General features: G+C 39.4%; 1 protein-coding gene across 1 annotated transcript in view; it reads right to left on the reverse strand.

Annotated features, from left to right (window-relative positions):
- The window catches only part of LOC150109140 (cGMP-inhibited 3',5'-cyclic phosphodiesterase 3A-like), a 218,130-nt gene that overhangs the window by 145,534 nt on the left and 59,095 nt on the right, over positions 1–13,501 (reverse strand). The window contains exons 6-7 of the mRNA XM_090401631.1: positions 13,127–13,238; positions 7,001–7,123 (exon numbers count right to left, since the gene is read on the reverse strand). Of these exons, the coding sequence (XP_090257757.1) occupies positions 7,001–7,123; positions 13,127–13,238 (235 nt within the window). The remainder of the gene's footprint in view (positions 1–7,000; positions 7,124–13,126; positions 13,239–13,501) is intronic.

The raw sequence follows: 13,501 nt of genomic DNA on the forward strand, positions 1-13,501 counted from the left end.
AGTCAAACAAGGCAGGCGTTAGATGGATGAGCAGTAGTATCAAGCTTGATCTGCAAAAAAAGAAAATGTTATGAGAATGTACAAGAAGAAATGCGATCAGCACACCCATGAGCAGTACAAGGCTCAAGCTAGGAAGGTTACCAGCATAGTAAGAAAAGCTAAATCAGATTATGAAAAGACCTTAACCAATGAGATCAAGGGTTCCCAAGGAGTTCTTCTGCTATGTGGCAAGTAAAAGGAAGAATGAATTCAGAAGGATAACTTTAGTGAGTGCTGATGGTATTGAGGTGACAAAATCAGATGTAATAGTCGAGTTACTGAGTGATCACTTTTCAAAAGTCTATCACCCAAGTGAGGATATCTCTGTACCTGTAGCAATAATGTGAGAATTGAAGCTAAGAAATCAGAGGTATTTTAATATATTGCAAAATTTAAATGCAAACATTGCTGTAGGTTTAGATGGAATATCAATTCGGGTGTTGCGTGAATGTGCAAAGGAATTGTCAACCCCCTATTACTTGGATATTTAAACTTAAGTTTGAACTCTGGCATGGTCCCTAGGGAATGGAAGGGAGGCAAAGTGGTTCCTTTGCATAAGGGTGGCTCTAAAACTGCGGTAGTTAATTACAGACCAATCACCATCTCAGGAGTGGTGGTAAAAGTATTGGAAAAGTTGGTTAAAGACAAAATTCAAGAATGGGTGGATCAGGATATGATACTCTATAGAGGCCAACATGGTTTTGTTACAGGTAGATCCTGCCTTAGCAATCTATTAACTTCTCATAATAGAATGACATCTGAGTTGGACAAAAGAACTGACTACACAGTGGTACTTCTGGATTTTGCTAAGGCTTTTGACAGGATACCCCATGGAACACTGTTATGGAAATTGGAGCAGATGGGAATGGATACTAAATTGGTGATATGGATAGGAGAATGGCTCAGGGAGAGATACCAGAAGGTGGCGTATGGAGGAGCCGAGTCCAGGATGAGGCAGGTGATCAGTGGTGTGTTTCAGGGCTCTGTGCTTGGGCCATTGTTGTTTCATTTGTATATAAATGATATAGGAAATGGCTTAAAGGGAGATATTCAGTTGTTTGCTGATGATGCAAAGTTGGGTAGCACAATAAAAAATCAAGCTGATGTTGAAAGTTTGCAGGATGATTTAAATAAGCTGGTAGAATGGGCAAAAGGTAATGGATGTCAGTTCAATGTGGAAAAGTGGAAAGTCATGCATTTAGGGATCAAAAGATTACCAGCTATGTACTACATTGATGGAACAGTACTCCAAGAGATTGATGAGGCTAGGGACCTAGGGGTGTTGGTAGATAGGGAGATGAAGCTCAGGGGACACATTGCTAAGGTGTCCAAGATTGCATATAGGATTACTTGGTTGTTGAGGTAATCCTATATGTAATCCTGTGTGCAAGGTAAACACACTGACATCCAGAGATAAAGAGGTTATTATTCCCCTTTATAAAGCGTTGATACTTCCACATTTGGATTACTGTGCTTGGGTCTGGTCACCTGGATTCCTTGGAGATGAGGAGGCTGTGGAGAGGGTTCAGAGAAGAGTGACTAAGTTGGTGAGTGATGTAAAAAATGCTCCCTACAATGATAGATTGAGAGCTTGTGGATTGCAGAGGTTGGTTGATAGGCGGAGAAGGGGGGGGGATATGATAGAAACATTTAAATTACTGAAAAGTTTTTATAGGATTGATGCAAGGGAAATGCTTCAGCTGTGTGATAGTGATGGAAGAACAAGAGATCATCCCTGGAAATTAAAGAAGAGTGTGGTTAACAAGGGTGTGAGAACAAGGTTTTTTGCCTGGAGGGTGGTGAATGAGTGGAATTCATTGCCTGACTTAGTTGTGAGCTCTTCATCTGTAAATGAATTCAAGAAGAGATATGACAGATATTGTTTTGCAGTTTGGGTCTCCCACGATGAGTCTACTGACTCCATGGAGATACCCGTAATAATAATAATAATAATTATTGAAAATTTAAATTCTGTAATTTTTGTTTCTAATGTATTTAATGATTAAAATAAAATTCATGTTTGAAATTCATTACAATTCGACTGTTCAAAAATAAATACCTTTATGTTTATCTGTGGTTGAATTGAAATATTACTATAACTTCTCCCAAATTGCCTTTTCCCTGAGATTGGGGTATGCTGGTGCTATTAATATTTTAAAAGGGGAACACAAGCACTAGAAAGTTTGGGAAATACTGGTCTGGAGGTTGATATATCTGCATGCTAACTTAACAGACTAATTCTATGGGCAAATGTTAATGTCATTTCAATGTTGCCAAGTTATTCAATTTTTGAAGGAGCACATTGCAGGAGAGAGAGAGACTGAGGAAATGTGACCTTAAAACTATGGTTCTATGAAAGATAGACCCATACAAGTTAGTGAGGAGGTCCTTATAGCATACAAGGGAAATTTTGTTGCTTATGGGAGGATGAGTAGATCTCAGAGTTATCCTAGGAAGATGACTAAGGGGATTGTTAGGAAGCATGTGTGCAGAATGAATTACTTTTAGATGTTTTCTGTGCATTCTTGGTTTCAAATAGAGATATGACTAAAAAGGACTATTTTTCGTTGAGTTATTGGTCTTACTGAGGAAATAATGTTATTATTATTCATGATGATAATGATAACCTTAGACTTTGCCACACTGAACTGGTAATCAATATTCTTTATACACACTGTCAGTTTTAAATTATCCTGCAAGATTAAGGTTGGTCGATTGGTAGAGCCTCTGCTACTAATGGCTCGTAAAAAGTTAAGCAAGTTTAAGCGCGGTTAGTAGTTGCAAGGAGAACAATCGTTTGATGCTGTTGGCACACTCTCCCTCGATGAGTCTTTGGACTCCCTGGAGGTGTCACATAATAATAATAATAATAATAATAATAATTACTCTATCACTTTTATTAACTACTCTCCCCAGTGTAGCATCATTGGCAAACAACTGGATATTTCCTTTGAAATCATCTCCATCATTCTGGGAATGGCTGTGAAATGGGAATGATGATAAAGATGAGGAATTAGGAATGACAAGAATGATTTCAGAAAATCATTAAAAAGGTCTACTTTATATAGTTTGTTTCACTGATTATCAGAATTTCCATCCTACTTCACATATTGTTCATATGACAATTCTGATAATCAGTATCTATCAGGAAATATTTTATTATTATTATTATTTGGACCTCCATGGAGTCAAGAGACTCATTGTGGGAAGTTCTTCTTAGGGTCTATCATACCATTCCTTGAACTCATTGACCATTCTTGCTCTCACCACTCTCTCTCAAGCAATGCATTCCACGGTTCAACCACCCTCCATGCAAAGAAACCACTCTCCACCCTCTTGCTCACAGCTTCCTTTCGTAACTTCCAGGAATGGTCCCATTTTGTAAAAAATATTTGAAAAAATGTATTATAAAATATTTTAAATTATTTGAATTATAAAAAAAAATTGAAAAAATAAGAATATACATACATCTTCAAGGCCCACCTTTCCTAATTGGGTTGTCAGGGCAACAACTGCAAGAGGAACTTCCAATGGTCACATCCTCTGCCACCAAGCTCAGGTGTTCTGGTGGGATTCCCAAACGTATCCACCCAAGGTTTTGGATATAATCTATCCAGTGAGTCCTTGGCCTTCCACCCTCTGGCTTGGCAAAGAGGGCCTGCTGAGGGAACCTCTCTTGTGGCATTCTGACCAGATGCCCGTACCAACGTAACTGTGATCTCTCAACACAGAGAAGCAGCGGTTGAGTATTGAGAGTTTCACGAATTGCAGAGCTTCTGACTCTGTTGAGTCTTGTCAGCCTCGCAACCCCTCGAAGGAACCTCATTTCAGCCGCTTGGATTCGTGTCCGCATTTTTTCGGTCATTACCCAACTCTCATGACCATAGGTGAGGATGGGGACATAGACTGTATTGAAGACAGCCAGCTTTGCCTTCTGGCTTAACTCCTGCTTCAATACTACCGAATGGCTAAGCTCCCGCAATATTGAGCTTACTAAGCCAATTCGAGCATCTGCTCTACGTCCCATTTTCCATCATTTGTGAATATGGACCCAAGGTATTTAAACTTCTCCACCTGCCTCATTGGGACTCCGCTTACATTTAGAGTGCACTGGGATGGTTGTCTTGAGACCACAAATGTTTCAGTTTTGTCCACACTGATCTTCATTCCGGCATCTGCACAAGCAGCTACAAACCTATCCAGGGTCTGCTGGAGGTCATCTGTGGAAGAGCTAAACAGAACTAGGTCATCTGCATAAAGCAGACGTCCAATGCTACATCTTCCAATTCTGACACACTCACTGCCTTGGCTGTGCCTATATTATGAAATCCAGTCCATAAATATTATGAAAAGGAGGGGTGACAGAACACACCCTTGGCAGAGGCTAACAGAGACTGTGAAAGGTTCAGATTTTGTTAGCTGTTTACACTGACACAAAACTCTGGGCATTCATATAGGGACTTGATGGCAGCTAATAGTTGGCCATCCACTCTATACTACTGTACTACTTGCCAAAGCTTATCCCGAGGAACCCGGTCATATGCCTTCTCCAAGTCCACAAAACATGTGTAGACATTCTTGGCATATTCCCAAGATTTCTCAAAGACTTGCCTTAAAGTGAAGATTTGGTCAGTTGTGCTTCTACCAGGATGAAAGCCACATTGTTCTTCCTGGAACTTTGACTCAACTATGCTCCTGCACTGTCTTTCCAAGCACTTAACATACACTTTCTCAGGCAGGCTGAGCAGAGAGATGCCACGATAGTTACTGCAATTCTTCTGGTCTCCCTTCTTAAAGACTGGTATTATTATGTCTGTCTGCCATTGCTTTGGTGCTCGCCCAGATATCCAAGCAGCCTGACACACTCGAGTCAGCCAGAGAACACGTCTCGATTTAAGGCTTTTAGCATTTCGGACCGAATTTCATCATCACCAGCAGCCTTGCCCGATTTTAGTGATTTTATTGCTAAATGGACCTCTTCTGCTGTGAGACTAGTCATTGCCCCGATCTGCACCTCTTGGATGTCCACAACTGCTGGGCCACCCGGGTTAAGAAGGCTCTCAAAGTATTCCCTTCATCTGTGGAGGATATCCTTCTTGGTTGTTAAAAGTACACCATCAGAGGCCTCAATTGCCCTTGCTGTGCACGATTTCCTCCCTAGAAGGCGGCAGATGGTATGCCAGAATACTTTGTTTGCATTTGCATAGGATGAGTCTAATCTTTCTCCAAAGGATTCCCAAGCCTTCTGCTTTGCTGTCTTTACTGCCTCAGCATACCACAAACGCATCTCAGGTGACCTGACTCTAAGCCATGTTAGGTAGGATTCCTTTTTTGCCCGGACAGTTTTTTGGACTTCTTGGTTCCACCAAGGTGTCCTCTCACTGCCCATTGCCACGCCAAGCCGCTTTCTGCCACAGCATGAGAGTGCAGAGGCAGTGACAGCTGTTCTGAACAGCTTCCACTCCTCCTCAACATCTGCAGTATGCTTAGGAATCTCTTTGAACCTGGAGGAAATGTCATCTGCAAAATTCTTCCTCACAGCCTCATTTTCCAATGTCTCCCATTTCACGTGGTATAGCTACTTAGGCCTACCAGCGTTGATGGTAGCATCTGGTTTCTGAAGCCGTAGAGTGGACACAAACAAGGTGGTGGTCAGTTGACAGTTCTGCCCTTCTTCTCACACGAACATCCAACACTGAGGAAAATAGGTCTGCTGAGACTATAAAGAAGTCAATCAGAGACCTTTGTTCTAGTGTATCCCTGTACCAGGTATACTTATGGATCTCAGTGCTGGAAGAAGGTATTCATTATGGACAAGCTGTTAGTACAGCAGAAGTCCAATAATTTCAACCCATTCGCGTTAAGGTCAGGGGTGCCGTTCCTCCCAACCACACCCCTCCATGTCTGGTCATCTGTTCCAACATGTGCATTGAAGTCACCCATTAGCAGGACTGATTCCATGTCTGCCACCCTGTCAAAAGCAGCATCCACTTCCTCTAGGAAGGCAGAGTATTCTGACTCCAGATTAGGTGCATAGGCTTGCACCACAGCCAAATCATGGTTTTTCATCTGAAGCCTTAACACATATACCCGTCCTCCCAATGGGATCCACTCAGCAACACAGTCTGAGAGCTGGGGGCTTGTGAGTATCCCCACGCCTGCCTGAGCAGACATTGTCGGGCTCACACCATAATAGAGCGTCCACTCCTTATCCAGGTCAACAGTTCCAGAGCCTCTCCTCTTGGTCGAAGAAAGCCTGATTAAGTCTAGCCGGTAGCGCTTGGCTTCCTCGACCAGTTCCAACTCCTTCCCTGGTAGAGAGAAGATGTTCCAGTTGCCTAAAGCCAAAGTCTGGTGCCGTTGTCGTTGCCATTTCCATCCTTTTGTAGAACCATTTCTTTGCACTGCCCCTAAACACCTCCCCATACGGGTAGCAGGCCCATTGATGGAGTTTCCTCTAGCAGAGTGCTGAGGAGTGGTGTCTAAGGGAGACTAACATATTTTTCGAACGGGTCCCTCTGCCTAAAACTTGAACACGTCTCTTGGTAACCCGTGTGACGGACGATACGGTATGAACATTTTTTGATGGCCTGATCATGTTACAGTGTTTGATAATGTCCTGTTAGCACAAGACGAAATGACACAGCAAAATAGGAAAGATTCCCCTCGAATACTCCAACAGCATTCAGGGGAAAGAGCAAGAAGAGAAGAAAGAAAGAAGCAAGAGAGGAAGAGGAGGGACCAGTTTACAGATAATATAACAGATGTATATTACATGAAGTAAGGCATGGTCCAGCATCAGGGACCTCGGGTTTGCCATGCCCGTACTCACTAAAGTGAGCCCCTGAGAAGATATATTAGGAAATATTTTGTATGTTGTATTTATAATTGATGTTTATAACAAAATCACGGCTAATACTTAGTAAGTAAAACATTATTTTAGATTCTAGATGATACTTACCTAGGCTTCTGTGTAATGGTGAATCTGTAGAGTCTGCAGGTACTTGAGCAAATCCAGGAACTGGTTGGGAAGTGAGGTAAAAAACACCATGCAGAACATCAGCTGCATGCATACGATTGTGATCTACAGAGATAAAATTTGTAGTTTTAACTGATGTATCAAGTATCATTTTAGCTCATGATGGCTATGAAAATTGTTGTCAAAATGATTTTAAGTAATATATTTTTTTTTAAAAAAAATAAGCACTTTTCAGACATTTATGTCTGTCTAAACTATATCAAATTTTCAAGTATTCTCAATTCAAGACATCCAAAATCTATGAAGAGTCTTGTAAAGAATGATATTTTAGATTTGCATGAACTAAGAATTATCATTATTATTCCCAGACCTTCCTGGAGTCAAAGACATCATAGGAGGTTCTTCCCCTTCCCCAACACATACATAGATTATCATAGCGTGCCTTAAATATCTTCAAATTGTCTGCAGATACCACACTCTCAGGCAATGCATTTCAATTATTTACCACTCTTCACGTAAAAAATCTACTTTTCACTGGTATGCTCACACCCTCCTTATACAGCTTCTAGGAATGACTTTTTTTTTGTTCTCCTCCCTCCCAACATTCTATGAAAAACCTCTTCAACATTAATTAGAAAAGAAGCCCCCTTACCAATTCTATCATCTCTATCATATCACCCTCCTCCTCCTATCTACTAGATTCTGTAAACTGCATCTTCTCAACTTTTCTTCATAAGTCAACATTCCAGAGACCAGAAACTAACTTACTCAATCGCCTCTGTATCCTTTCCAATGCCTGTTCATCCTTTCGAAACCAGGTGACCAAATATATGCATAATAATCTGTATATAGCCTAATCAAGGCATTATACAATGAATCCAGAATCTTTTATAAGTTAATTCTCTTTGCATCATTGTGAGGACAACACAACAATTTGTTGTGTTGTCCTCACAATTTTAGATCCCCCATACACCATTATACCCAGATCTCTTATTTCTTCCACCTCCTTCAATATATCCCCACCTTTACATCCCATCTTTGTTTTACAAATTTTAAAGCCTTATACTTTTCAAGGGAATTATCAGCTCCTCTAACCAGCTGTTTAATTTAAGCCTCAGTACTGGAAATGTACCGAGGATTAAATCACGGAGTAGAAAGTGGGTAAAATAGTCCCATTGCATAAAGAGGCTCCAAGACAGAAGTAGTAAATTATAGGCCAATCAGCATCTCAGGAGTGGTGGTTAAGGTATTGGAGAAATTGGCGAAAGACAGAATTCAGGACTGAGTGGACAGGGAGGAGATACTCTATAAGGGATAACATGGTTTTGAAGGGTAGGTCTTGCTTAGTAATCTGCTTACTTTTTATAATCAAGTGACAATGGAGTTAGATAAGGGTTGGATGTGGCTACTCAGTGATACTGCTAGCCTGTCTAAAGCATTAGACAAGATTCCACATAGAACTCTATGCATAAATTGGAACAAATGGAGATGGATAAGAATCTGGTGATTTGGATTAGAGGGTGGCTGATGGACAGATATCAAAGAGTGGTTTATGGAGGAGAGTTGAGTCCAGGAGAAGGCAAGTGACCAGTGGTGTACTACAGGGCTCAGCACTTGGTCCTCTGTTGTTTAATTTATATATCAATGATATAGAAAATGATTTGACAGGAAATATTCAGTTGTTTGCTGACAATGCTAAACTGGGAAGAGCAATGGTAAATGAAGGTGATGCAGAGATTCTGTACAAAGACTTAAACAGATTAGCAGTATTAGCAGATAAGGTAAATGACCAGTTTAATGTGGCCAAGTGTAAGGAGATGCACTCTAGCAGAAGATCAGAAGCTGTGTACTATATTGATGGAACTGAACTGCAGGAAAGAGATGAGTCCATGGGCTTGAGTGTGATTGTGGCCAGGGAGTTGAAGTTTAGAGAGTATACTGCAAAGGTTACCAAAACATCACATCAGATTATGTGGTTGTTGCCAAACCCACTAACGAGCAGGGATAGAGAGGTTATCGTTCCCCTATATAAGTTTTTAATAAGGTCATATCTGGACTACTGTTCACAGATCTGGACTCCCAGATTCTGTGAGGATGAAGAAGTTGTGGAGAGGATCAAGAGGCAAGTGACAAAAATTGTGGCAGGTCTGTGGAATGCTCTGTATGAGAATAGATTGACAGTCAAAAATTAGCAGATAGGCAAAAAAAAAAAAAGAGATGACAGATGCATTTAAGTTATTAAAGACAGTTTTATAGGATTGAGAACAAAGACTTTTTTTTAAGTACATGGCAAGAATGGAGAGAAAAAGAGGTCACCAGTGGAAGTTGTGTAAGAGTGTGGTTAGCAAGGGTGTTAGGACTAGTTTTTTTGCTTGAAGGGTGGTGAATGGGTTGCCAGAGGTGGTTGTGGGTGCTTCATCAGTAAATGAGCTTAACAATAGGTGTTTATGAATATTGTAGGTATTGTATGAATAATGGATCTCTTGCAATGAATCTTCTGACCCCATGGAGATACCTGTATAATAATAATAATAATAATAATGATACTTTGCAACACTGAATTGGTAATCCCACTTTTCTATCCAATCAGTCTATTCATGTCATGTTGTAAAGTCACATCTGCTGTATTTCTCATAGTTCTTTCCAACTTTGCATCATCCGTAAACAACTGAATATCCCTATTCAAACCTTTTCCAATATCAGTAACACAGAATTTAAAATGCAATAACCTTAAAACAGACCCTTGAGGCTCACTACCTGTGACTTTCCTCTTCTGGGATATTGCTCCCCCCCTCCCCCCCAACATGCTAATACCTATCAGAGAGCCAATTTCCAATCCAATGTACTAATCTAATATACGACTCATCCAATCTCATTTAAATATCAATTTATCATGTAGCAATCTATGAAAAGACTTTATAAAATCTAAGTATACTACTGGGTCTCCATCTTTCTTGACCAATGCTCTAATCACCATATTGTAATAAGCAAACAGATTATTATTGAAATCTGACCATTGTTTAGCAAATTTATGCTGTTCATCAAAGAGAATACCACTCCTGTAAATCCAATTCTGGATCCTGGTTCTCACTAAACCTCTCCAATAGTTTAACCATAACACCTGACACACAGATTAGCTTATAATTTGAAGCTGAGTTCTGTCACTTTCCTTATGAAGCAGTACAATCTTACCTTCCTTCTTCTTAGGAACTGCACCCAATGTAAGAGTCATGCTGTACAAGTATTCCAAGGCAAAGGGAAACTCACTGTCACATTCATAAGGATGAAATACTTTATGAACTGCTCATTTAATATCTCATTTATATCCTTTGTGAGGTTACCCACTTATAATTTTCTTCAACCAATGTCATTCATCCATAATCATTCTTTATTCTGGCTACTTATCGAAAGAATCACCTAAGGTTTTTTGGCTTCATTAGCTAACTGCTGCTCATAGTGCACCTTTACTATCCTTACCAACTGAGTCACTCCCCTTGACTGTTTTTGTACTCCTCATGGAACTGATTATTGCCACTCATCTTATGTTGCCTCCATAATGTCCTCTTTCTCTGTACTGCATGCTTAATCAGTACAGAGAAATCTATTTCACCCCTACCTACTTCTTTATTTAACTTTCTGGCCCTCAGAATACATTAAGACATTACTTCTAGTAGATAATTCTTGAATATCACTCAAGCAGCATTGATATCTTTTTCACTCCACTCCTCCCATGTGACAGTTGCCAGTGGTCTCCTGAGCTTTGCATAATCACCAGCCTTGTAGTTTCACACGTATCCTTTCCTCACAGACATCCTCCACATGGCTGGCAGTCATCCAGGTAATCCATTCATGGTCACTCTCACCAAATGGAGGAAGATTTGACACCACATTTATAATGACATCTTCTGATGAGATGATCAAATCCATGACTCTAGATCCTCACATACCCTCTGTTACATACTACTTGAGGTGGTGACCCTCAAAATCTCAAGATATTCATCTTTTCTTCTAGATGCTATCTTGTCATCCAATATATATTGCCATAATTAAAATCATCCATAATGATAATCCTTTTCTTATTTGCTTGGCTAATTTACTTATACACTTCATGGTTACTACTCTCCACATTGCCTGGTCTACAGCAACATCCAACTATACATATCATTCTATTCATCTCTATCTCACACCATACTGCCTCAAAAGCACTGTCACTATTTCTTCCTTAAATCTCTATCGTGCATGGATATAACTGCTTTTCCATCATCAACAGTATTCCACCTTCTTTTTAACCATTCCTGATGTCATGAAAAATAGTATATTCTTCCATCTCTATGACCATCAGGATGCCATCCTCATCCAATCATATCTCACTTATTTTTAGTGAATGAACTCAATCAATGCAACAATTTTGCCTCATTTCTGATACTTATAGCATTCATTATACAAATATAAGAGTTCATTTCTGGATCTATAACAATTCTGATGTCACTTGTTAGATGTGATTTCTCCATGCCTTCCTCAAGCCATTCCTCTCTTTCATTACTCATCTCAGTATCCTCTTTAAACCCAACTGTTCTCTCTACACCCCAGGCCATCCCATTCCTTTTTTGTATATTCACACTTTTACTTCCTCTTTGAGTACTGAGCTTTCTCACAATAAGTTCCCCTGTCCACCCTATGTTCCCCATTTCCTGTTTGTCTTGTACACTTGTACACTCATTCTCTATACTGATGCTACCCACTTCTTTCTCTATGAATAAGTACTTCTTATTCATAGAGAAAGAAGTGGGTAGGGATCCATTCTTTGCGCTAACTACTCTCCCTTCCAACAACAGCCTCTCCAAATGAATCACACAAAAACCAATCAAATGTAGTCCATCACTTTAATACAATTCTATTCATCCTTCAACCTCATCTCACACATTCACAAACTGTGCTCATTTCTCTTTGCATATTTCTGCTAACGTATCATTCATAATCTTTGCTTTCTGCCTCATCTCATAACCACCTTTCCTATCACATTATTGCCTTTTATTCTTCTCAACAACTTCTTGTCTTACACTTTCCTTGTTCTTAGTCAAGTCATTTGTTTGTACTACTACCAACCCTTTTTACTTGCTTACTACTCATATCCAACACCTCAATCACTGTACTCATTCTACCTCCTAAAAAACAAACATTGTACTTCTCAATCACCACACATCTAGTAATGCAATCTCCATTAAATGCCGCTTGTGAGTCTTTCATTAACTCTTTAATTTGAGCATTATTAATTTCAGTCTTCTACACTCTTTCATACATATGTACAATTCTCTTCATTTTACTCAGCATCCACTACATCTTCACCAACTTGACTTTTCAATCTTGCATAATTTTTTCACTATCATGCTCTCTCTCTGTTTTACTGTGAGGTGTACATGCTTTTATGTCATCATCTTACAGTTACCGGCATTCTTTTTTTTTTTTTTAATGTCACTCTTGCAGACTTTCTAATGGCAAAGGAAACAGTTGCACTGTTTCCTTTGCCATTAGTTTCACATGCTTTTCTAACATTTGAACAGTCTTCCTTGACATCCATTTCACTTATGCTTCCATGTTCCCTACTCTGATTCAAACAGGCCGCATGGTCCATCAGCATATTGCACTTCCTGTATACCCACATTCACTTCTTTCTCTTATTCAACCTATCCACATAAACATCAGCAACATTTCTCCTTGCATACATATTACACTTATGGCACTGTATCGTTCCTGAAAAATACATGCTATTCACTTTATTTGTCTTTCATGCAGATTTACATAATGATCTCCCTTTCACTGTCATTTTGTTCCAAAACACAAAATAAGAAACAAATGATTTAAAATAAAACTGTCTAAAATATTTAATCAACCACTGTGTTCAATCTAAAAATTACACAATATTGTCACACAAAAAATATAAAATTAACTTGTCTCACTGCAGCCCATATGATGACTAATGCATTACACTCACCATCTAGTGGGCATAAGAATTGTCATGAATATCTAATATCATTTCTAACTTCCTTAATTTCAAATAGTAAACAATGAATGAAACAGATGGTATTTTAATATTTAAAAATTACTTACATGGTTTCTCCCTGTAACCAGATTCTAATGCATGGAAGTAATTAAGAAATTCTTGAAGAGGAATTCGAAAGGCTTCAAAGAGGCCAACCTCCAAAAATATGCGATAAGATACCTAAAATATGATACAAAAACTGATTATTAGTATATCAGTTCATTCAGCAACAGTTTGTACATCAATAGAAATGGAGAGATACTGAAAATCTTCTGGGAGGGAGATTAAGAAGTTCATAAGGGGTTGAAGGGGAAAGGAATGCTTCATATTGTGCTCCTGCCATGGAAACTCATCGTAAGACTGCAATATGCAAGCCCAATGCAGCATTATCTTCAGTAAAGATTGTGTAAAGTGTGATGTAGAAGCTTGGAAATCTGTGTTAC

The sequence above is a fragment of the Typopeltis vanoorti genome, chromosome 2 (assembly GCF_054136105.1).
Source record: "Typopeltis vanoorti isolate ZY-2024b chromosome 2, IOZ_Tvanoo_1.0, whole genome shotgun sequence".
NCBI lineage: Eukaryota > Metazoa > Arthropoda > Arachnida > Uropygi > Thelyphonidae > Typopeltis > Typopeltis vanoorti.